The sequence below is a fragment of the Monodon monoceros genome, unplaced genomic scaffold (genome assembly GCF_005190385.1).
Source record: "Monodon monoceros isolate NGI ecotype Baffin Bay Population unplaced genomic scaffold, NGI_Narwhal_1 Super_Scaffold_2, whole genome shotgun sequence".
Lineage (NCBI taxonomy): Eukaryota > Metazoa > Chordata > Mammalia > Artiodactyla > Monodontidae > Monodon > Monodon monoceros.
The window spans coordinates 73,080,757-73,108,028 of record NW_021703776.1 but is presented as its reverse complement, the minus strand read 5'-3'; the positions used below and the strand labels follow the sequence as shown (position 1 = coordinate 73,108,028).

General features: G+C 36.9%; 1 protein-coding gene across 1 annotated transcript in view; it reads right to left on the bottom strand.

The window, feature by feature from the left end:
- The window catches only part of CFTR (CF transmembrane conductance regulator), a 195,529-nt gene that overhangs the window by 133,896 nt on the left and 34,361 nt on the right, over positions 1-27,272 (bottom strand). The window contains exons 4-7 of the mRNA XM_029234325.1: positions 11,906-12,121; positions 8,564-8,653; positions 7,540-7,703; positions 6,597-6,722 (exon numbers count right to left, since the gene is read on the bottom strand). Of these exons, the coding sequence (XP_029090158.1) occupies positions 6,597-6,722; positions 7,540-7,703; positions 8,564-8,653; positions 11,906-12,121 (596 nt within the window). The remainder of the gene's footprint in view (positions 1-6,596; positions 6,723-7,539; positions 7,704-8,563; positions 8,654-11,905; positions 12,122-27,272) is intronic.

Below are 27,272 nucleotides of genomic sequence, written 5' to 3'. Positions count from 1 at the left end.
AGCAAGGGAAAAATGACAAGTAACATACAAGGGAACTCCCATAAGGTTAACAGCTGATTTCTCAGCAGAAACTCTACAAGCCAGAAGGGACTGGCATGATATACTTTAAGTGATGAAAGGGAAGAACCTACAGCAAAGATTACTCTACCCAGCAAGGATCTCATTCAGATTCGATGGAGACATCACAAGCTTTACAGACAAGCAAAAGCTAAGAAAATTCAGCACCACCAAACCAGCTCTACAACAAATGCTAAAGGACTTCTCTAAGTGGGAAACACAGGAGAAGAAAAGGACCTACAAAAAAAAAAATGAAAACAATTAAGAAAATGGTCATAGGAACATACATATCAATAACTACCTTAAACGTGAATGGATTAAATGCTCCAACCAAAAGACACAGGCTCACTGAATGGATACAAAAACAAGACCCATATATATGCTGTCTACAAGAGACCCACTTCAGACCTAGGGACACATACAGACTGAAAGTGAGGGGATGGAAAAAGATATACCATGCAAATGGAAATCAAAAGAAAGCTGCAGTAGCAATCCTCACATCAGATAACATAGACTTTAAAATAAAGAATATTACAAGGGACAAGGAAGGACACTACATAATGATCAAGGGATCACGCCAAGAAGAAGATACAACAATTGTAAACATTTATGCACCCAACATAGGAGCACCTCAATACATAACGCAACTACTAACAGCTATAAAAGAGGAAGTCAACAATAACACAATAATAATGGGGGACTTTAATACCTCACTTACACCAATGGACAGATCATCCAAAATGAAAATAAATAAGGAAACAGAAGCTTTAAATGACACAATAGAACAGATAGATTTAATTGATATTTATAGGACATTCCATCCAAAAACAGCAGATTACACTTTCTTCTCAGGTGCGCATGGAACAGTCTCCAGGATAGATCACATCCTGGGTCACAAATCAAGCCTCAGTGAATTTAAGAAAATTGAAATCATATCAAGCATCTTTTTTGACCAGAACACTATGAGATTAGAAATGAATGACAGGGAAAAAAACCGAAAAAAACATAAACACATGGAGGCTAAACAATATATTACTAAATAAGCAAGAGATCACTGAAGAAATCATAGAGGAAATCAGAAAATCCCTAGAGACAAAGGACAATGAAAACACAACCATCCAAAACCTATGGGATGCAGCAAAAGCAGTTCTAAGAGGGAAGTTTATAGCTATACAAGCCTACCTCAAGAAACAAGAAAAATCTCAAATAAACAATCTAACCTTACACTAAAGGAACTAGAGAAAGAAGAACAAACAAAACCCAAAGTTAGCAGAAGGAAGGAAATCTAAAGATCAGAGCAGAAATAAATGAAATAGAAACAAAGAAGACAATAGCAAAGATCAATAAAACTAAAAGCTGGTTCTTTGAGAAGATAAACAAAATTGATAAACCATTAGCCAGAATCATCAAGAAAAAGAGGGAGAGGACTCAAATCAAAAAAATTAGAAATGAAAAAAGAGAAGTTACAACAGACACCACAGATATACAAAGCATCCTAAGAGACTACTACAAGCAACTCTATGCCAATAAAATGGACAACCTGGAAGAAATGGACAAATTCTTAGAAAGGTATAACTTTCCAAGACTGAACCAGGAAGAAATAGAAAATATGAACAGACCAATCACAACTAATGAAATTGAAACTGTGACTAAAAATCTTCCAACAAAAGCCCAGGACCGGATGCCTTCACAGGTGAATTGTATCAAACATTTAGAAAAGAGCTAACACCCATCCTTCTGAAACCCTTCCAAAAAATTATGGAGGAAGGACACTCCCAAACTCATTCTATGAGGCCACCATCACCCCGATTCCAAAACCAGACAAAGATACTACAAGAAAAGAAAATTACAGACCAATATCACTGATGAATATAGATGGAAAAATCCTCAACAAAGTACTAGCAAACAGAATCCAACAACACATTAAAAGGATCACACACCATGATCAAGCGTGATTTTTCCCAGGGATGCAAGGATTCTTCAATATACGCAAATCAATCAATGTGGTACACCATATTAACAAATTGAAGAATAAAAACCATATGATCACCTCAATAGATGCAGAAAAAGCTTTTGACAAAATTCAACACCCATTTATGATAATTCTCCAGGAAATGGGCATAGACGGAACCTACCTCATCATAATAAAGGCCATATATGACAAACCCACAGCCAACATCATTCTCAATGGTGAAAAACTGAAAGCATTTCCACTAAGATCAGGAACAAGACAAGGTTGCCCACTCTCACCACTCTTATTCAACATAGTTTTGGAAGTCCTAGCCACAGCAATCAGAGAATAAAAAGAAATAAAAGGAATCCAAATTGGAAAAGAAGAAGTAAAACTGTCACTCTTTGCAGATGACATGATATTATACATAGAGAATCCTAAAGATGCCACCAGAAAACTACTAGAGCTAAACAATGAATTTGGTAAAGATGCAGGATACAAAATTCATGCACAGAAATCTCTTGCATTCCTATACATTAATGATGAAAAACCTGAAAGAGAAATTAAGAAAACACTCCCATTTACCATTGCAACAAAAAGAATAAAATACCTAGGAATAAACCTACCTAGGGAGACAAAAGACCTGTACGCAGAAAACTATAAGACACTGATGAAAGAAATTAAAGATGATACCAACAGATGGGGAGATATACCATGTTATTGGGTTGGAAGAATCAACATTGTGAAAATGACTATACTATCCAAAGCAATCTACAGATTCAATGCAATCCCTATCAAGTTACCAATGGCACTTTTTACGGAACTAGAACAAAAACTCTTAAAATTTGTACGGAGACACAAAAGACCCCGAATAGCCAAAGCAGTCTTGAGGGAAAAAAACGGAGCTGGAGGAATCAGACTCCCTGACTTCAGACTATACTATAAAGCTACAGTAATCAAGACAATATGGTACTGGCACAAAAACAGAAACATAGATCAATGGAACAGGGTAGAAAGCCCAGAGATAAACCCACGCACGTATGGTCAACTAATCTATGACAAAGGAGGCAAGGATATATAGTGGAGAAAAGACAGTCTCTTCAATAAGTAGTGCTGGGAAATTGGACAGCTACATGTAAAGGAATGAAATTAGAACACTCCCTAACACCATACACAAAAATAAACTCAAAATGGAATCGAGACCTAAATGTAAGATGGAACACTATAAAACTCTTAGAGGAAAACATAGGAAGAACACTCTTTGGCATAAATCACAGCAAGATCTTTTTTGATCCACCTCCTAGGGTAATGGAAATAAAAACAAAAACAAATAAATGGGACCTAATGAAACTTAGATGCTTTTGCACAGCAAAGAAAACCATAAACAAGACAAAAAGACAACCCTCAGAATGGGAGAATATATTTGCAAACAAATCAACGGACAAAGGATTAATCTCCAAAATATATAAACAGCTCATGCAGCTCAATATTAAAAAAACAAACAACCCAATCCAAAAATGGGCAGAAGACCTAGATAGACATTTCTCCAAAGAAGACATACAGATGGCCAAGAAGCACATGAAAAACTGCTCACCATCACTAATTATTAGAGAAATGCAAATCAAAACTACAATGAGGTATCACCTCACACCAGTAAGAATGGGCATCATCAGAATATCTACAAACAACAAATGCTGGAGAGGGTGTGGAGAAAAGGGAACCCTCTTGCAGCACTGGTGGGAATGTAAATTGATACAGCCACTGTGGAGAACAGTACGGCAGTTCCTTAAAAATCTAAAAATAGAATTACCATATGATCCAGCTATCCCACTACTGGGCATATACTCAGAGAAAGCCATAATTCAAAAGGACACATGCACCCCAATGTTCATTGCAGCACTATTTACAATAGCCAGGTCATGGAAGCAACCTAAATGCCCATCAACACACGAATGGATAAAGAAGAAGTGGTACATATATACAATGGAATATTACTCAGCCATAAAAAGGAACGAAATTGGGTCATTTGTTGAGACGTGGATGGATCTAGATATTGTCATACAGGGTGAAGTAAGTCAGAAAGAGAAAAACAAATATCGTATATGAACACATATATGTGGAATGTAGAAGAATGGTACAGATGAACCGGTTTGTAGGGCAAAAGTTGAGGCACAGATGTAGAAAACAAACGTATGGACACCAAGGCGGGAAAGCCATGGGGGGTGGAGGTGGGTGTGGGAGTGTGATTAATTGGGAGATTGGTATTGACATGTATACACTGATGTGTATAAAATGGATGACTAATAAGAACCTGTTGTATAAAAAAATAAATAAAATAAAATTTAAAAATTAAAAAAAAGGGAATGAGAGCATGTCCTTCTACTCTGCCATCTTGAGTCAATCTCCCTATGACTTTAGTCTTGTTAATTAGAATACATCATTAGAATGCTTAATTGTATACCCTGATATGGACATTTACAAATAAAAATAAATAATTGCTCCTGAGTGAAATAAAAGACTTGGAGTTTCTTAAAAATAAAAAAAAAAAGAACATATATAAGAATCACCTAGAAAGCAGTACTCACCATAATAAAATCACTAACACTATATGAGTCATAAAAATATTTTACCTTATAAAAAAAAATTGAAAGTGACTTTATTACCAGAGAGCAATAAAGAAGTGGATTTTCAGGGAGTGTTACACAGCCTTTTGCCCAGTGCAGCAGTGGCCCAGGCTGAGGTCATCCCTTTGCAGCGCATCCTGCCAATCTCTTCCAGAACATTCTATTTGCTCTTTTGAGTAGAAGCAATTCTTGCTTTCCCATATTTACGTCAGCACTTTGCAGCCTTTTCAGGTAACAATTTCATGCCAGATTAAGGAACCGGATTATGCAAGTTAAAACCAAACATTTGCTATTAGAATTGGTTAAACAAAAATACAGAATAGGAAGGATGGATTTTATCTTTTGAGGAAGAGGGGAAAAGAAACCCAAAGTCAAGAAAAGTCAGCACCTAGAATGATCTGACCAGGAGTTTACCCTGAAGCTTGAGAAAACCAAATTCTCTGATAATCTCCTCATCATTCTGGTTATGCCTGTGCCTATAGGCATTTAAGAGTGACCCAGGGGCAAGTGTGATGGAAAACTCACTCGTTAATGAGAAAAACCTTCAACCAACTAAACAAGATCTTTAAGGATGTTTCTGGAAAGAAAATATAATTTCTTTCCTGGATTTGTCTTGAAAGGCATAATAAAAACAGGCGACCAATTATGTTTGGGCAATAAATATGCTTTTACTCTTTCTATTTACACCGCAAAGGACTTAACATTTCAGCATTTCTTTTGTTGTTCCAATCACACACCTGCAGCTCAGTTACCACTGCCTACTGGAATCAGCAGCCTGATATCCTGAATAACCCATATTCACAGCATCCAAAATGCGACTCTTCCCTTTAGTACCTTTTTTCCCCAAGAAACTCTCATGAGCTAATTCATCTTGAAATTATTTGCCCTTTAACAGAAGATCTATGCCCACTGAATCTCAAAGAGCCTTTTTTTTTTTGGATTGCAATTTGTAGAACATGGAACTTGACTGAAGAAAAATGGTCACAGCTATAGATATGCCCTAGTTTATATTTTGTCCAAAATTTTCTCAGTAACAGTATCTCTCAGTCTGTGCTGTACTTTTTTCCTGGCTATAATCTTTACTAATCAGTGAGAGAAAGGTTATCTGAGGTAAAACAAGACCAGATATGTAGACGGTTGCCAAGTACTGATTCTACTTCAGGTGGCGGCTTTCATTGAACTGATTTCTCAAGTGGAGGGTTTATAGAAACACAATGTATAGATATTACCCTGTATTACTCTTAAGTTAAGGAAGAACAAACATATTTTAAACAAACAGAAGGGTTTGTTTTTTGTTTGTTTTTCATGAGCCATAACATACAAATTAAGGAAGCTATAATACTAGAGAATCATTTATTTGGTTCAGAATCATATCCTTATTACTCTAGCAGTTCCATTTAAGGTTTCAATCAGTCTCTAGAATCATGATCATTATTTTAGTCAATAAGTATATTAAGCAGCTATAAGCACATATAGGCAATTCTTTCATAAGGGATACATACCCTTGTAGCGCAAAATAGCATACTTAATCACCTATGTAAAACGATAGCCCCATGAAAATGACATTAAGCCACTAACACATGAATACTGATATAACTTATAACAACTGTTTGGTTGTCAGAAATTTCAAATATGAGCTGAAGTCCACTCTGACATACTCATTTTTATTTATTTATTTTATTATTATTTTTTTTTTGAGGTACGCGGGCCTCTCACTGTCGTGGCCTCGCCCGTTGCAGAGCACAGGCTCTGGAAGCGCAGGCTCAGCGGCCATGGCTCACGGGCCCAGCCGCTCTGCGGCATGTGGGATCTTCCCAGACCGGGGCACGAACCCGTGTCCCCTGCATCGGCAGGCGGACTCTCAACCACTGCGCCACCAGGGAAGCCCAAGACATACTCATTTTTAACATGTTAAACCTTAATTGGCTAATTCAATTGATACTGAAATTATCAGAATGACTTACTGTCTTAGGTTTTCAATTATTTTTTCCATTGCTTCTTCCCAGCAGTAGGCCTTAACCGACTGGATATTTTCAATCATTTCTGACGTGATCACCAGTCTTTCATTAATCTTTCCAGCTCTCTGATCTCTGTAAATAATCCATCCACCAATCAAATACTTAGTAAAAACAAGTCAAAATGTCCACTAAGAACTGCCCAAGCTTTTAAGAAAAGCCACATTTCTTTTATTAAACGAATGTTTATTTTATTATCAAATATATAGTAACAAAAATAGTAACTGTCATTTAGTAAATGCCTCCCATGTGCCAGACACTGTATTAGATGCATGTCATACATTATGCCTAATCCTTCTGACAACCTAACAGAGGTGATTACCTCCATTTTAAAGACAAAAAAACCCAGAAACACAGTGGCTGAAGCAGCTTGACACAGGTCATGTAACTAGTAAGCATGCAATCTGGGATTCAAACTAAGAGCTATTTGACTCCAAAATTTGTACACTTTCTATCATACTCTAGCTGGCACACTAGAAGTCCTCTTTCATAAGCAGTGACTGGTGTCACCGATTCATTCTGTAATAAAAAACAACTAAGGCTGTGGTGTGATGATTCATGAACCAGGGTAGAAAAAGCCTATAAACTCTCCCCAAAATATATGTATTCCCTCCCATTCACATAAATGTTTTATCCATTGTACCTAAATCTCTGATGTGCAAAAAGTGAACTGGATGGTAACATATTTATAAAGAAATTCTATAGACTAACAAGCAAAAACATGTCCCCTTGATATAGAAAGTATTATTTATGTCATGAAAATAGTTCCTTTTTTGTGACGCCTAGCAAGGAGATCTCAGTTCAGTGCATAGAGAAGTTCTGGTTTTATTAGAGTGGGCTTTTGGAAAACCTAATTTAAAACCCTTTCAAACTATGTAAATAAGAGCGCTACCTGTACTTCATCATCATTTTCCCTAATCCGGCTTGAAAAAGGGCAAGGACTATGAGAAAAGCAAGTCCACAGAAGGCGCAGGCCTGTAACAACTCCCAGAGCAGCCCCATCAGCAGCGTCACTTGCAAAGGAGCAATCCACACGAAATGTGCCAGTGCAAGCCCCTGAAAAATAAAATCACAGTGAAAACCACTGACGTTTTTTCCTCCATGCCCAAAACAAAGGAAAAACAATCAAAGAAGAAAGAAATCAAGCACAGTGAGCTCATACAATCAAACACTTCATCGTTCTGAACACACTAAAATCTAGGTATTCACCACATGGAACACGTAGCAATGTGCTTAAACATTCTATGCATAGGATTTCCCCCCAAACAAACTTCAAGTCACTGTGATCTTTTTCCAGTGGAATTGCATGGTGATTGAAGAATTTATTTTAAATAACTTACTTCTGTGTGGATAAAGCAAGAGCCATGACACAGAACATGAGAGAACAAAAGACTCTTCAGAAGTTCAATCTACACAACTGTACAACTCTATCACCTGACAATATATTCAGAATACATGCATGCTCAATTCAACAGTAATTTATTTAGCACCTGCTAAGGGTTTGATATCATGTAAAATACTAGAAATACAAAGGTAAATAAAACAATCTGTCCTCAAGGACCTTGAATTTTATTGTGACAGAAGACAGCACTGAACAAGAATTGCTCAGAGTATCATACTCAGCCAAAGTAAATAACTGATTTAAAGTATTAAAAGGAAACAAGGTCTGATAGGGACTAAATTTTAAAAAAACCTCATAAATACAAAGCAAGCTGAGGTGCCCTTGAGTTGGGCGGTTCCGTGAGACCCCAAAATGGCACTCTGCTACACAACTTAGCCTTCTCAGTTTTCAGAAATAGGGAAGATAGGGATGCTTATGACTTAACCGCTTATTACTGTTATCTGACCCAGAAAACCTTTGGGGTTGTATGAGTTATAATAAAGATGCATAAAAGATTAAATCAGTAGGTACATACTTCATCAAATTTGTTCAGGTTGTTGGAAAGGAGACTAACAAGTTGTCCAATACTTATTTTATCTAGAACACGGCTTGACAGCTTCAAAGTCTAAAAGGAAAATGGGAAGTCAGATGTTGTCAATGAACAATAGACAAATATATTTACAAGTAATGTTACAATACAGCTGAGGAATTAGGTAACTATGCACGCATTTTTAAGTTAAGGTAATGAAAATTATTTTATGTTCATCTAACTCAGTGTCTTCTCAGATTTATAAATATTTCTCTTTACAACAAATATTACACTGGCATGCCTCTTCTTATTTTATTTTACAGTATCTAGAGAGGAGTAACTATTTTTTCTAATCCAAAATGGGAACAACATTGTACTTAAATATTCATTTATATACTGTAGAGGGGTTTTTTTTGCTTTTGTTTGTTTTTATAAAAGATGGAACCAAAGGCAGTGAAATTTGAGATTAATACCTTGGCCTTACAGGGAACTATATTCAATATCTTGTAATAACCTATAATGGAAAAGAACTGAAAAAATATATATATATCTATATCACTTTGCTGTATACTTGAAACTAACACAATATTGTAAACCAACTATACGTCAATAAAAAAAATTTGTTTTAATAAAATCTTGGCCTTAAATTTTTCATGTGATCTTATAGTAACTATGTTGAATAAAATTACTGTTAAAGTCAATAAAATTATATTACAAATAATTTAATCATTAATAATTTTGTGAAAGATTACATTAATAAAAAATTCTTAAATTTTACAAAGAAAAATATATCCATCTATACAAAATAGAATTTTTATGTAGATAAATTATTATTATGAAAGATCACAGTCATACTTTGCCTATAAAATTTAATAAGAATTGATTTGCCATTAGATGGCTTTGACTGAAGAGTACCTATCTAATATTTGCTTCAACTGAAGCCCTCACATATGTATTGAGCACTTAGTAGATACAAATCACTATATTCAAGGCTTCAGGGATTATTGTTAAGATTTCTTAAACATAATTCTTGCCTCAAGATAACCTAGTACATACATAACTAAATATGATAAATTCGTTAAAGGGAGTAGATAGAATAAAATAGGGTGATTAAGAGAAAGTTCCCATATCTGGTTATAAAAATCTGCAAATATTTTATTGAGGTTGAATTTTAAGATGGGTGTGTAATAATGAATAGCATTTAGATAAGCACAGATGAATAAGGAATAAAGCAGTTAATTCCAAAATGCTATTAGAGCAATATGGGGCAGGGGCGGGGGGGAATCCATTGAGCTGGATGACACATGACTTGGTAACATACTCAGTCTCAGGTAACTTGAGACTGGGCTTAACATGGGTTCCACATGGCTTAACATGGAGTTTATGTGCACAATAAACAGTGAATATCTGTTCACTCTAGTTAACTTTATCTTCTTGAAATTCACAGGCAAAGCTCAATCTAGTTTGTATTTAGATTCATTATTTAAAATATAATTTGAATGTATCATGGTTACAGATTTTGGAACAAAGAAAACTATGCTCTATTACAAAATCTGGAACAATGTGGGAAGAATTAGTGGCTGCCTGCCACATGGATGAAACTGGTCAGATATGGTACCAGTTTATTTTAGGGACCAAACCACAGCCACATGGAGATGAAATTGTATTCTTTGGTGATGACGTTAATGCAGGTCAATAGGTGTGGCTAGAGGGGTAAAGAAAATGTGTAAGAACACAGATAATCAATGTTGAAAAAGGACAGACACAACTTCTAACTTTTCATTAATGCATTCTGGGTCTGAAAGCACATATATCGCTGTGTTTGTGCTAAACATTATATATGAACTTATTCACAAACTAACCTGCTCCTTGTTTGATCTCCCCTCCCCTTAGCCCAGAGCACTTCATGTTTCTCTCTGCCTATGTAACACAATTTGACTTGTTATATTATTTCAGTACTTATTTTATGTTCCCTAATAGTTGGAAAACCCTCCACTTCAAGGATTGTGACTTACCCATTTTAGAAATTTTGAAGCAGTTCTTGCACAATGTTTTATACCTTTTAGGTCTTAGCTTCTCAAAATATTTTATCCATAAAATAGGGATAATAGTTTCTACCATATGGAGTTTTGGTCAAATGAAATGATATACCTAAAAATCACTTAGAAGCTTGTCACGTACATCCTTAGCTATTAGTTATCATTATGATAAAATCACTTTTATAAATATTTTTAAACTGGATTCAACTTCCTTTGATATGCATTCTGTGTAAATTCTACCCTCCAAATAATACCTAATAATTTCTTCACTTACATATAATTTCTGGATCAAGATAAAATTTTTATTGATTTATCACCCATGCTTTCCTGGTACTTGCGAACTGATGAGACTGTGGTTCAGGTGATTTGATTAAACTGCAGGCTCGGTTTTTCCCTTGTGCCTCCACAAAAGGCTTTTTTGAACAATAAAGTATGGCTATCAAGGTTTTACAACACCACTGACTTTGCATGTATATTATGGAAGTGTTATGGGTTATTTGCTAGAGGGAATTCCAGGTCCATGTCCCTTATAAGCCAAGTATATAAAGTTTTTACATTGGGGAAAGAAAAAAGAGAAGGGTAAAGCAATACCCAAATGATTCAACCAAACAGGTTTCTATAATCACTTGGTAGATCAAAGGGTCACACATGAATCAGGCTGGTGAAAGCACATGTCACTGAGATGACCTTAAATTGTGTTTGTAAGATAAGGAAGTCTTAATCTGAATTCATCCAAAGCACGCTTCAGCAACTTGGGCTCTTAACTGGACAATGCATACAGAAAAGCAGAGAAGGTTCTTATGGTTGCCATGCATGTGCTATTCTAAAAATTTTTAACTTGCAGAACTTAGGATGACAAAAATCTAACTCAAAATAAGGCAGTGGATACCACCACTGTGTCACAACTAGTTAAGGAAGAAATTTCTATTGCCTGGGTTATTGTTAACAATTTCTTGTTATTCAACATAAAGGTACATGGCATTTTACCATAAGATGATATTTTGTCAATGACTTTTATGCAGATAGTAAGAATCATTTCAATGGGGAGCCATGGATTCCAAAAACTGGTATATGACTAGTGAAAAAAAAAAGAAATCTAAAATATAGGCAGTTTATAGAAGGCACTCAATAATTATTAGTTGAAGTAAAGTGAATTATCAGCGAAAATTAGAAATATTCATTATTGCTGCCATTTATTTCACAGGTATACAAAACTGATTTCAGCATTTAGCCCTTATTTGTATCAGCACGGCATTTAAAACATGATGCCACTAACACGTAGCATGGAGACTGTGCAAGAAAGTATTACCTTCTTATAAATCAAACTAAACATAGCTATTCTCATCTGCATTCCAATGCGATGGAGGCCAAAAATGGCTGGGTGAAGGAGCAGCATCCTCACGATAAAGAGAAGGCATAAGCCTATGCCTAGGTAAATCGCAATGGCGCGTTCTACCTTGTTATCTGGATCATAGGAAGCAATGATTCTTCCCAGTAAGAGAGGCTGTACTGCTTTGGTGACTTCCTGCAGAAGACGGAAAACAGAAATGAAATTTTATTTTTCTTTCATAAAATGCCCTCATAATTTCAACACAAGAAGTTTCATCTTTACAGGAGACGAAAGAGAGCCATGCCATACATGAAACTCTTGATGTCCTTTGTAATATCTTTATACTTTGAAATAACATTTTATTTTAGGTTACAGCAAAAGTCACTTGGAGACGTTTATGTATGAGGTATTCTTTACTAAAAAGTGAAGAGCAGCCATAAAGCAAAGGTGTAATTTCTGAAATAGTGTGTTAATTGGTAACATCTACATAGCACTTAACAATTCATAAAATATTTTTCATTTGATTTTTATGACAACTTTAGGAGTCAGAGTAAGCATTAATAATTTCACATTACAGATGAAGAAACTGAGGCCAAAGAGCCCAAGTGATTTGACGTGATTTCAAAATAGAACTTTCAAAAGCACTTTGAGTGATGGAATTATTACCAGAATGAACAGTTTCTTGAGGCAACCACATAAAGGGGAACTGGCAACAGGAGGGAGGAGTATAAAGGCACAGGTGGTATTTAAAGCCCAGTGCCACACCCTTCGCAGTCTGGGATAGGTGGGGATTTTAGGAAAAAAGTGTGTCAGAAGACTTCAGCCTCAGGCCAGTTTCCAACAATTCATCAAGTCCTCAAAGGCCTATGAGTTAACAAGGGAAGACCAAAGTTGTATTTTCCAAATCTTCCTCATCAGACTTTCTATTCATCACTAAATCAAATTGTTCATCAAATTCATTACCATTTTGCCTGAATATATAAGAATAGACCTGAACACATGGATTTGAACCCAGAAGGTCTAAGTCTTAACCATCTTGCTAATTTGCCTTCGAAAGAGAAAGACATGTACTCCTGTTAATTTTGTTTTATGATGGCCTAGTGAAATGGGGATCTGAGGCTAAACCCTTCTGGGAAATAATATTATGCTAATTGATTCCATTTCAAATGTATATTTTCAAGCCAGACTGCCCCTTCCCCCAGTATTGCTCAGCATTACTTTCTGGCAGCCCATAATTTGCTTTTTTTTTTTTTCCATTTTCTACTATGTCTTTTCTAAACCTCAGTGTCCAATCCCACCAGCACTCTCATTCTCAATAAATGAAAATGCTTTCCTATAGCAACTTCATCCCCACAAGGAATCCTAAGCTATAGCACCATCATTGATTAACCACTAGCTTTGGGTAGCTGCTCACTCTATACCTGGTATCCAGTACCTCATTTCAAATTAACTGCGTAGATCAAGAATGTGACTGTAGGAAAAGATTCAAACATTTTAAAAAAAGTTTACAAACTAATCACAAACATGGAATATTAGAGTTCTCTCATCTCGCACAGCCATATTTTAATATAAGTTTGAATTTCAGCAAACAGATAGGTGCTGAAAAGAAAATCGTTAACTACCTACCCAGATATACCATGTTATAGTTGGCCAATATCAACTGAAGAGCACTTATTTTTTTTGGAACTTCATATCATCTTTATTTTATATTTTTTAACATCTTTATTGGAGTATAATTGCTTTACAATGGTGTGTTAGTTTCTCCTTTTTAACAAAGTGAATCAGTTATACATATACATACATCCCCATATCTCCTCCCCCTTGCGTCTCCCTCCCACCCTCCCTAACCCACCCCTCTAGGTGGTCACAGAGCACCAAGCTGATCTCCCTGGGCTATGTGGCTGCTTTCCACTTAGCTATCTGTTTTACATTTGGTAGTGTATATATGTCCACGTCACTTTCTCACTTCTTCCCAGATTACCCTTCCCCCTCTCCATGTCCTTAACTCCATTCCCTATGTCTGCGTCTTTATTCCTGTCCTGCCCCTACTACGTTCGTCAGAACTTTTTTTTTTTTAGATTCCATATATATGTGTTAGCCAGCACTTGTTTTTTAAAAAGTAAATGAGTGGGGCTTCCCTGGTGGCACAGTGGTTGAGAGTCCGCCTGCCGATGCAGGGGACACGGGTTCGTGCTCCAGTCTGGGAGGATCCCACATGCCGCCGAGTGGCTGGGCCCGTGCGCCATGGCCACTGGGCCTGCGCGTCCGGAGCCTGTGCTCCGCAACGGGAGAGGCCACAACAGTGGGAGGCCCGCGTACCGCAAAAAAAAAAAAAAAAAAAAAAAAAGTAAATAAGTGAACAATTACTGCTTGTTGGCATGTGTCATTTTATGCATGCTTTGTACTTTTGTTACACGTGTATCCATTTTTAGAATGTATAGAATTGTTTTTGAGGTTTTAAATTTTATATAAATGGTATCATCTTGCAACTTTTTTTTAACTTAAAAGTTGTGTTTCTGACATTTAGTCCCATTGATACTTGTATATCTACCTCATTTATTCTGAGTGCTGTTTAACATGACATCCTGTGAATAAATCAGGCTATTTGCCCCACTGCCCTATGTTGGAGAAGATAGGTTGTTCCCATTCGTAAACTATTACAATCTGTGCAAGCGTTGCACTCGCTGTTTTCATTAAATTCTATAGATCCATGCCAAACTTTCTCTAGAGTAGATAATTTTATTTCAAAATAACTCCTTAAACTAGGAAAATGTACAGTTAAACCTTGGATTTAAAATTATATGTATAAATATATCTGCAATACAAATATAATTTTCCATAGTATGTTTATAGTGGCAATATTTCATCCTCAAAATTACTTTTAGATCAATATTTTATCCTAGAATTTTTCAATATTATGTTGTTCTTCATAGACAAATGTCAATGCCACACCTACTTTGATTTACTTTTCCATTAATAGTGGGTTTGCACTTGGCTAAAATGCTCTCAAGTTGCAGTCAAGGGCATTGGATTCATGTGTGCCACCCATGCTGGAGATATTGTGTGTGGCCACAAAGCAGAGAGTAAGTAAGGAGCTTTGATATTTACCAGGCATACCACATGAAACATAATTTCTTGTTCATTATAAGACAATAACCAGAAGACTATGATCTGTGACTGATTCTCATGAATCCAACTGCTTATATCATAATTAACATAATCACCTTTCTCCTTTTTCCAGAACTTGTATATATATATATATATATATATATATAATCTCCTAATAGATAATATTATCAAATATAGAACCACTGATAAAGACCACAATACATATTTCTAAGGAGTAACTCCTATCTATGGAATGCTAAAAGGAGCATTCTGAGGAAAAAGAGAAATATTTTAGTAATTGAGCTGTACACAGAATTTTTAGAGTTAGAAATGTACAGGCTTACATAAGTTTTCTCCTATTGAGTAATCTGAACTAAAGTCTCCGCCATTGTATCACCATTATATTTTTTCCATAACCTGTCACCTCTACCACAATAGACCCATTTGCTGAATTTATTTTGATTTATAACAAAATAAATAAAATTGTGTCAATCTGATTCAGACACCTATTCTGCAGGTTGCATAACTGAATTAATTAGTTGTCTTCTTGCCTCAAACAAAAGAGGACATACTCATCCTTTGAACAATAACAGCTATTCCACAATGACAGTGGTAGTATTACTGTGGGAGGGTACCTGTTCATAGAAAAAAAATGCAGTTTATTTCTGGTAGAGAGAATTCCAATAATTGGACCATCTGCCAACAGCAAAACAACATTAACCTCACCACAACATGGGACTGTCAACATTCAGGGACAAAATCAGCACTCCAGACCCCTCCCTCCTATAGTTTCCCCTACTCTGTTTTAAGCAGCATGTTCTCTAATATTTATAATGAAAGCATTTACAGACATCACCTGATTTTATAATTTGGAAGGGAAAACAATGGTAACTGATACCTAGCTTAATCTATGTGTGCAGTCCTTTACAAAAATCATCCCTGTAATGACTGGGACAAACATAGTCCTCTATTCTTGATATGTGAAAGTTGTGTGAATCCTGTTGCCAGTATATTTTCAGTTACACAAGAAATTTCCCAATTTGCCACCATATAAAATAGTGTAGGCAGACTGAGGCTTGAATGTAATGAGTCGGAATGTAAATTAATTTGAAAATTTGATAAAATATTTTATTAAATTTTAATTAGACACAAATCAAGATGAAATTAAGGGTTCACTTAGATAATGGAAGAAGGCTGATACCAATCTTTAAGTCAGCATGACAGGGAAATGAACACTGAATTCAGAGTCATAAAACCCAAGTTCTTATCCCAGCATGTTACCTACACTCTGTGTCACCTTAGTCACTTCCCTTCTCTTGACAGTTTCCTCACTGATAAAATGAGTGGTGGAGCAAGCTTATCTTAAAGTTCCCCTCCAGAGCTAATATCTCAGATTATATGATCTGAGTCTGGGGAGTCCTGTGGCAGAGGCTGAGGATTCTTGGGCAAATGTCCTGGTACACATCCTGACATCGCTATGGGTGTTCTCTACTCAGAGGGATGCAGGTCTGAATAGGATGAGTTCAGAATGCCATGTGGGTAGAGGGGGTCAGGTTAGAGAACAGCACAAGTGACTACATTCCTGCTGGGAATAATCATGAATCTCAATTTAGATCAGCCTCCCAGGGGAAAATTAGGAAGCCTGAAAATACCTCCTGGGAAATACATCTGGCCTCCCATGGGATCCCCCAGACCAGAACTTAAAGTCACTGTAGATGAGTCTGAATCCTTTAACCATTTTGTTCTACCCGCACACCTAGGACAGAGTCAGATGTTTCTAGAGATGGGGATGTCCGCTGGATATTCAGACCAAGAAAGAAAGTTCAGGTGAAAATAAAAAACTTAGTTCGCGCTTGCAATTACATTAAATTAATTAATCCCCAAATAACTTTACTTTAAAAATTACAATTCCAAATCCAAAGCATAGTTGCTTCTAATACGGGAAGAATCATTACTGAAGAACTTCTAAGGTCACATTGTTTTCTACTGTGTGTAGTCAGTAAAGTCATCATCATCATCTCAACTTGCTTTAAATATATTTTACATACCTTAATCCCAGAAATACAGAAATAATAGAAAATAAGAAAATAGATTCCTAGATACCAAGCGTATCAATTAAATAAGTATCCCAATTATAGTAACCATACAAAAGATACTTTGTAAATACCAATAATTAATATACACATATCTTAAAATATATTCTAAAAAACATTACTAAGACTTATTTCTTAAGTGTCAAATAAATGGAGAGACTTTAAAACTTTCCATAAAATAATCTGAATATTGCAAAGATTACATTCTCCTCCAAGTTATTTTATAAGATTAATACAATCTTCATCAGAATTCCAAGTGGATTTTTTGGATGTGAACCACAAGAGCAGGGACTGTCTTAGTTTATGCAACAATCTCAACATCATGCACAACACCTAGCACAGAATATCCACCCAGCAGATACTTGTTGAATCAATGGATAAAATGATACTAAATTTCATTTGGAAAAAAAAAAAAGAGAGATTAATCAAAAACATTTGAGGAATAAGAATAATGTGTGAAAAGGTTTACATTACTGGATATTAAATTATATTATACAGCTATACTAGTAGGTGGCATGACAAAGAAAGAGACTGACTTATCTGGAATGTTCAAGAACAGGTCCAAGTACATGTAGCAATTTTATATATAATAAAACATGACATTTTAATTCAGTGGAGGAAGTGCAATAAGCAATGGAGAAACTGGATATTCATTTTTTAAAAATTAGATTTCCATCTCATACATACATCCAAATAAATTCAAATGGATTCAACAGTTACATGTAAAAGATGAAATAATAAAAACATAGATATGTGTTTACACAATATTTGGGTAGAAAGGACTTTTTAAAATGTCAAATGCCAGAAACAGAAAACAAAACAAAAAAAACTATAGATACTGGCAACAAATTTTTAGAAACTGAAACTTCTGATTGTCAAGAAAATAAAAAATTAACAAAACTCACTAGAAACAAATGACAGTCACCTCATACTGGTCAGAATGGCCATCATCAAAAAATCTACAAACAATAAATGCTGGAGAGGGTGTGGAGAAAAGGGAACCTTCTTGCACTGTTGGTGGGAATGTAAATTGATACAGCCACTTATGGAGAACAGTACGGAGGTTCCTTAAAAAACTAAAAATAGAACTACCATATGACCCAGCAATCCCACTACTGGGCATATACCCTGAGAAAACCGTAATTCAAAAAGAGTCATGGGGCTTCCCTGGTGGCGCAGTGGTTGAGAGTCCGCCTGCCGATGCAGGGGACGCGGGTTTGTGCCCCGGTCCGGGAAGATCCCACATGCTGCGGAGCGGCTAGGCCCGTGAGCCATGGCCGCTAAGCCTGTGCTCCGTGACGGGAGAGGCCACAACAGTGAGAGGCCCGCATACCGCAAAAAAAAAAAAAAAAAAAAAAAGAGCCATGTACCACAATGTTCACTGCAGTTCTATTTACAATAGCCAGGACTTGGAAGCAACCTAAGTGTCCATCAACAGATGAATGGATAAAGAAGATGTGGCACATATATACAATGGAATATTACTTAGCCATAAAAAGAAACGAAATTGAGTTATTTGTGGTGAGGTGGATGAACCTAGAGTCTGTCATATGGAGTGAAGTTAAGTCAGAAAGAGAAAAACAAATACCATATGCTAACACATATATATGGAATCTAAAAAAAAAATGGTTCTTATGAACTTAGGTGCAGGACAGGAATAAAGATGCAGACGTAGAGAATGGACTTGAGGACACGGGGAGTGGGAAGTGTAAGCTGGGACGACGTGAGAGAGTGGCAGGGACATATATACACTGCCAGATGTAAAATAGATAGCTAGTGGGAAGTAGCTGTATGGCACAGGGAGATCAGTTCAGTGTTTTGTGACCACCTAGAGGGGTGGGAGAGGGAGGGTGGGAGAGGGAGGGTGGGAGAGGGAGGGTGGGAGGGAGACGCAAGAGGGAGGGGATATGGGGATATATATGTATACATATAGCTGATTCACTTTGTTATACAGCAGAAACTAACACACCATTGTAAAGCAATTATACCCCAATAAAGATGTTAAAAAAATTTTTTTTTAATTTGAAAAAAAAAGAAACAAATGACAGGCTGAGGAAAATAGTCTCTCATAGATCAATAAGAAAGAGCAAACACACCAAAATAAAAATAGACAAAGAATATGAAAAGGCAATTTGCACCCCACAAGAAATATGCATAATACATAAAAACAGTTTAAACTCACTAGGAACCAAAAGTAATGCAAATACAAATGATAATATACTGTTTTTCACACAGCAATTTGGAAACATTTTTTAAATGATAGTAAGTATTGTTAGTGAGGGCTGAATTTCATACTTCAGTATCAGGAAAGTAAATTAATACATCTTTTCTGGAAGGCAACTGGAAAATCTACTAAAATTTAGCTTTTAAAGAGATGTGCATTGAAGAATTATTTATGACAGTAAAACACTGGAGGCTATCTAAATATTCAACAATGAGGAACTAATAAACTATGGTACAGCCACATGAGTCATTAAACACTAAAATGATTAGGAAGAGAAATATCTAATGATATGAAAAGGCATTCACAAAACATTAAGAGGAGAAGTAGATTTATAACACATATGTAAAGTAATGACCCACCTCCCTTCATTAAGTATATATTCTCACGGGAAAAAATTGGAAAGATAAACATCAAATTTATCAATCATTATCTGATTATTTTCATAATTATAAAAGAATATACTTATGACAACAAATAAATGATAAAAAGAAAACATGCATATAAAAAAATAGAACAGAGTAAACACACATGCAGGCATACACCCAGAATTTATCATAAAATACAAAGACTACTGGCTTATATACCAAAGCAAAGGCTTAAGATTCTGCCTTTGACAGGGTAAACAAGAGTGTCAAATTTTTGTTTATCTTGATACACTAGAGTCTTCTGGAAATTTTTGGCTTTATACAATTGGCTAAATGAAAAAATTTTCCATATTCAGCATAGAAAATGAAACCTATCCAATGCTCCAACTGTACGTAGTTTTTACAAAAATGTATGTATACCATACCACAGGGGTCTCCAACCCCCAGAACTAGGCCACACAGCAGGAGGTGAATGGCAGGCGAGTGAGCAAAGCTTCATCTGTATTTACAGCTGCTCCCCATCACTCGCATTACCTCTTGAGCTCCGTCTCCTGTCAGATTATCGGCGGTATTAGATTCTCATCAGAGCAAGAACCCTACTGTGAACTACGCATGCGAGGCATCTAGGTTGCACACTCCTTATGAGAATCTAATGCCTGATGATCTGAGGTGGAGCTGATGTGGTGATGCTAGCACTGGGCAGCGGCTGCAAATACAGATTATCATTAGCAGAGAGGTTTGACTGCACAGAGCCCATAATAAATCAATGGCTTACAGACTCATATCAAAACCCTATCAGTGAGTGGCAAGTGACAATTAAGCTCCATCTTATGGAGTAGACTGGACATAAGCAACACACGGGTGTCACTGTCTCCCATCGCCCCCAGATGGGACCATCTAGTTGCAGGAAAACAAGCTCAGGTCTCCCACTGATCCTGCATTATGGTGAGTTGTATAATTATTTCATTATATATTACAATGTAATAATAATAGAAATAAAATGCACAATAAATGTAATGCACTTGAATAATCCTGAAACCTTCCCCCCTCCCCCCAGTCCGTGGAAAAACTGTCTTCCACGAAACTGGTCCCTGGTCCCAAAAAGGTTGGGGACCGCTGCCATACCAAGAACAGAATCTCAAAAATATTGTCATAGGATCTGTCTACCCTGAATCGTGTTTTTAGATTCAGTGCCTAATTTAAAATGTTTTGCTTTTGGTATTTTCCTTTGAGTGTTCATTGACTTATTAACTATTACCAGCAATGTCTTCACTAGAAATCCAAGCTCTATTCTTCATGTTTTGTAAGAAAACGATTCTAGACTTGGTGATACAGAGGCAAAAGTAGGTTTAATCCAGAAAATGCAATAATGGAAGACACGTTAAAATAATTTTAATTTCTGAAGTAATGCTTAGAATCTAGGTATCATTTTTAAACATTAGCAAAATATTTTCCTGTGCCCTATAAAAATGAAATTGGGACTTTAAGACTTGCTTATAGCATATATAGAGAAACAAGTAAATGCAAATAATAGGAGTATTTGTGAAGGTAGGTAGAGATTGTATTTAATGATACAGTAACAGGTAACATTTATAAAGCACTTGCTATGTACCAGGATCTATTCTACATGCTTAACTTGTTTAATTCTCACAATAATTCTATGAAATATGTGCTATTATTGTCTCCATCTTACAATCAAAGAAACTGAGACAAAGAGAATTTAAATAACTTTCCCAGTATCAGACAGCTAGCAAGTGGTAAAACTAGGATTTGAACCAGATAGTTTGACTCCAGAGCCCCCCATCTTATTCATAACCTTAAATAGAAAAGACAGTGTTATAATATGGCTTGGCAGTTGATCAATTCAAGCATTGTGACTAGTTCAGTATCAACCTACCAAATAAAGTTACAACTTAATATCACTGTAATTTAAGATAAAGCCATTTCTCTAGGCCCCGTATCATAGACACATAATTTAAAAGGTAGAAGGGATCACAGAAACTATACACTTTCACCACATCACACTCGTTAGTCACCATAGGATACTGGTTAACTACAAGAAGTTAAGAGGCACCACGTTCACACCAAGAATGAGGAAACTGGGCCCCCTCATATCTAGTTTAAGTTGAAAGTACAAGATCACAGACAATTCCTAACTTACAAATCGATTTTGTTCTAAAATTTCACATGTGAGAACAGATGCATTTTGCCCTAGATACAATATCCTACCAGAGATGGTGTTGGATTCCTAGGTTCGCCTTCAAAAGCACATATAATGGTAAACGCTCTTGGAACACCTCTGTGTTCAATAGTACTGTAAAAGCCTAACCAACCTGCATAACAATGTTTTTACAGAAAGAGATGGATCATCTCCTCCGTGCAGTCTTGGAAGAGAAACATAGTCCCTCCTAGCTATACCTTTGCCCTCTCCATGCACACAGTCATCTATCTACTTCTCTCCAGCAGAGTCTTGAGAGAGAGCGCCGGAGGAAGACACAGAAAGTTAACAGTTAACGTTGGGACACTGCAGTAAACCCTCAGCCACATTTAATCTCAGCGGGATTCTTGGCACTTCTTTCCGGGGCTCTTTGACCATGATTAGTCCACCTACTCCTCTTTTCACAATAACTGTAGCTTCTAACTAGGCTTTCTCTTCTTTCATGACCCTGTAAATCCTTGCTACTCAAAGCATGCTGCTAGGGCAAACAGGATCTTCACCAGGGAGCTTTTAGAAATGCAGAGTCTCAGGTTCCACCCCAAATCTGCATTTTAGCCAGATGGGAGGGGGCAGTGGTTGATACGCATATAAAAGTTTGAGAAACACTGTCCTTCTGTCATGAAAGGACTTAATATTTATTTTTTGTCTAAAAATTTTTTGATATTATCATTTTTAAAAAATCAAACTAAAAAATTCCACGTGTACCACCCCCTAATACCCTCACCTTAGATTCTAGCGAAAGTCAGATGCATTCAGTGATAACGTTCCTGCTTGTCTACCTCAATCAGAATCACCTGGGGAACTTTAGCCCCGAGCTCATCCCAGACCAATTAAGTCACATTATCTGGGGTTGGGCTGCTGGTCACTCTAAAGTAAAAATTCTCTGTTTCAAAGAAATCTAAACCCCATGATTTTCCAAACCTGGACACAGGAACTGGGTAGTATACTGTGGGGAGCACAGGAAGTACAGCATGTGTGTTATGGATGGGGGTTCTAGTAGAGGGCAGAAATATTCAGGATGTAGGGTGAGTGTAGGCAGTGTAGCATTCAAGTCCCTGCTGGGGTTAGAGAAGCAGCTAGATATGGGGGGATGTGAGAGGAAGCTGAGAAAAGAGGTCTCCATGACAGGCATCTAGAAAATTTGCTGGAGGTAGGTGACCTTAGGTGAAAGGGACAAAAGTAAGTCAAAGTGCCTAAGCCAGAGACTACCTGTGTGCAGAATTCCCCAAAACACTCTCTTAGTTAGCAGTATGCTTAAATTCAACACCTACCCAACGTGTCTATCAAAACATAAGGGACAAAGATCTTTTGCAAGAGAGACTGTGGGACTTGAAAACTCTAACAGCCTAAGTCCTAAGACTTCTTTATGACTTTAAACTTCTTGGAGTTTAAGAAATTTAAATAATAAAAGTAGTTTGACTCAAGTTGCATTGACATTTATCTCAATTTGATGATGGAAATATGCCCAGAGCTGCCTAGGAGTCAAGAATATATTTGAGTGAATGCTTATAAATTTCTTATCATAATAAAAGTATTGTGATAACCATATTCTCTCAGTAATCTGCCTACAGGACTCCCTTCCCTTGGCTTCCCTCTGACTGTCCTTAATTGACTTGCACACACAATTCTTCAAAGGCCAGTTTTTCCTTTATGCTGGGAGCCTTAAATGTTAAAGGCAATGTTATATCTGGCTGCTGAGTCAAATGGAGAAAAAACAAGTACACAGTTAATCATGAGAGGCCATAGCTAATTCGATTTAAAATTACATCAGTACTGCAGACAGACAAACTCTTTCATGATGGCATTTCCTTTTTTTCTTAACCTTTCACAGTCAACAGCTTCTTTTTTTTTTTTTTTTTTTTTTTTGGCCACACCAGCATGGCATGTGGGATCTTAGTTCCCTGACCAGGGATCAAACCCATGCCCCCTGCAGTGGAAGCTCGGAGTTTTAACCACTGGACTGCCAGGAAAGTCCCAACAGCAAATCCTATAGTACTTTTTCTATCAGTCCTGAAACCAATCAAATATTCTTTATACCACAATTATCCTGGTTTAGAGGGATTAAGAACACACAGGATATCTTGAAAGTATGTCCACCTTTTACCAAAAATAGTGTTATAGCAACTTCAAGAATCCCTGCTCATTTAATGGAACTTAAACATTACCAAGATGACACACACAGAAGAAGGAAGGAATCCCCAGAAAGAATACGATAAATACTAAGGCATTGGTATAAGTTGTTTAAAAGGATTAAAAACACACAGGATATCCTGAAATATGTCCACCTTTTACCAAGAGTAGTGTTATAGCAACTTCAAGAATCCCTGCTCGTTTAATGGAAATTAAAACATTACCAAGATGACACACACAGAAGAAAGAAGAAATCCCCAGAAAGAATACAATAAATACTAAGGCATTGGTATAAGTTGTTTAAAAGGATAGAGGTCTTATTATAACAGAAATTTTCTCCCCTTCTTTTCTTCCTGTAACAGACAGAAAGGATGGGGTAGAGAGATCAGATGCTCTGAAAAGCTACACTCATCTTAATGACCACCATATAAGTTCTTAAAGACTTAGCCCCAGTTTTCAAGGTTTTTACCACTTAAAACTGCACAGTGAGGCCGTGAAGCCTTTACTCTGTGACAAGGGTGAGAAACCCACAGCCTCACCACACCTGTGCCATTGCCAATGTAAATTTCCTCTCCATGCCTTCTCACCATACACATTTCAGCTGCTTTCCCCATCGGTTCTTTTCCTCACCCATTTTCTGCTGGTTATCAGTAGAAGTTGAGCTGATGGGAATCAACTTTGCCCTTTAAACATGCTGTCAGTTCCAGACCAGTGGCCCTGGGCTCAGCTTAGATCAGGACCACCACTCAGTCCCCTCAATCCCACCCCTGGGTAATTAATACACCAAGAAAGGCTTTAAGATTCCTTTTGCTGGGATATTTTTAAGCTTGAGAAGTTTAAGAATAAGTTAGTCCTTCTCCACATCCACTCCATTCTTCTACCCTTAATTTTTTCTGTGTTTGACTCTTAGCACTGCTGGCTCTTGGGTGGATTCCACACAGTTCCTTCCCAAGTATAAGTGGGAAGAGTCCAGTTGGTTCTCCTGTCCTGCCACCTGCTCTGAACTTTCTTCAGATTTGCCCCTGAGGTGACCCTGGAAGAATCTTCAACATTCAAGCTTTTAACCTATATCTCCTGACGAGATGGCAAAGAAGCTCAGCAGACCCAAGACTGATCACTACAGTCACCATTCTATTGAGTACCTGCATACAATCATTACAAATACAGTTGCATAGCGATTATAATCTGATCTAATGCAAGGGTCATAGGTTTTGGAACCAAAGAGACCTGGTTATCACTCAAATTTACCACATGCGTAACGTTGGAAAAGTTACTTAATTTCCTGCATCTCAATTTCCTTTTCTATATATTTGAGATACTAATGCCTGCTCCATGGAGTTGCTAGGAGAATGACCTAAAATAATCTGTATAAAGGGCTTAATGCTGAACCTGGAACAGATTAGGTACTCAATAAATATTAAACTATATTTTGTTTATTTTTTGATCTCTGTATACCAGACCAAAAATAAATTTTATAAATATGTTCATGTATCATCTAAATTTTCATGTTTAGGTGACTGCTTTGGTTCACATGAAACTTCTCTGCTGGTGGAATCTAGAGGAATAAATTATCTCACAAGTCAGGCTGAGCATAAAAGGGACTTAAGAATTCAGCCTCTCTCCCAGCTTCTACTCAGTTGTGCTTATGTTAACCGATGGAAGCAGCATGTGATGGAGAACATGAAGAGAAAATTTTGAGTTTCTATACAATCTTAGTTATGACATAACAATTATTTGAAATATCATTCACTTCAATCCAAGGATGACTTATTAAGAATGTTGCATTCTTGGGACTTCCCTGGTGGCTCAGTGGTTAAGAATCCGCCTGCCAATGCAGGGGACACGGGTTCGTTCCCTGGACCGGGAAGATCCCACATGCCGGGGAGCAGCTAAGCCCATGCACCACAACTACTGAGCCTGTGCTCTACAGCCCGCGAGCCACAACTACTGAAGCCCGCGTGTCTAGAGCCCGTGCTCTGCAACAAGAGAAGCCACCGCAATGAGAAGCCCACACATTGCAATGAAGAGTAGCCCCCTCTCACCGCAACTAGAGATAGCCCACGTGCAGCAACGAAGACCCAACACAGCCAAATAAATAAATAAATAAAATGGGTGACATAGATTAGTGGCTATATTAGTACAATACTAGAAAAATAACTCAGTGCTGAACATATGTTTAAAAAAAAAAAGAATGTTGTATTCTTATATGCTATGGGCAGAGTAAACTGTACTTCTATACACTGATACAAATGCAGAGAGTATACTCATTAAGGCAAACAACAAAACATTTTAAAAAATTAAGTCAAATGGAGCCAGAGCTATGGATAAAATTGTTCCCCCAAACTGGGACTTCCCTGGTTGATGCAGTGGTTAAGAATCTGCCTGCAAATGCAAGGGACACGGGTTCGATCCCTGGTCTGGGAAGATCTTACATGCCATGGAGCAACTAAGTACATGTGCCACAACTACTGAAGCCCGCGCGCCTAGAGCCCATGCTCCGCAACAAGAGAAGCCACCGCAATGAGAGGCCCGCGCACCGCAACAAAGAGTAGTCCCCGCTCGCCGCAGCTAGAGAAAGTCCGCGTACAGCAACGAAGACCCAACGCAGCCAAAAATTAAATAAAATTTAAAAAGTAAATAAATAAAATTGTAAAAAAATTGTTTCCCAAAGCTCTAGGTGCTCTCATTAAGAAAAATCACCTCAAAGATATCTTAAAAGATAGTTAATTCTTCAGCTACCTTATTCATATTTACAGGTAAAATATTTTCACCCCCAAACTGCTGCAGGTTTCTACAGAGATAGATAGATAGATATATAGATAGATAAATAGACAGATAGATAGACAGATAGACGGGCATCAATAGATAATTTCAAAAGCCAGAGCATTTCTCCCAGGAGGTAATCAAAAGCATTACAAAACACTGGGGACCTAAATGTGGTCATCTTTGTCAAAATAAATGTGTAAATGTATTTATTTGCTGTGTATTAAGTACAAGTTCTTAAAGCAATGCAACTTGCATGGCATCTCTTCGGGAGACACTATGGCAACCCTCACTCCCAAAGGCATGAAGACCAATATAATTACAACACAAATCCATTCAACTGGTACCTAATCTCCCAAAGCAAATATTGTACACAGCCTTTACTTGAAGACTAAATAAGTTTTCAACTTGCCATCAGTTTTACAGGTTACAGTCAAGGATTCCG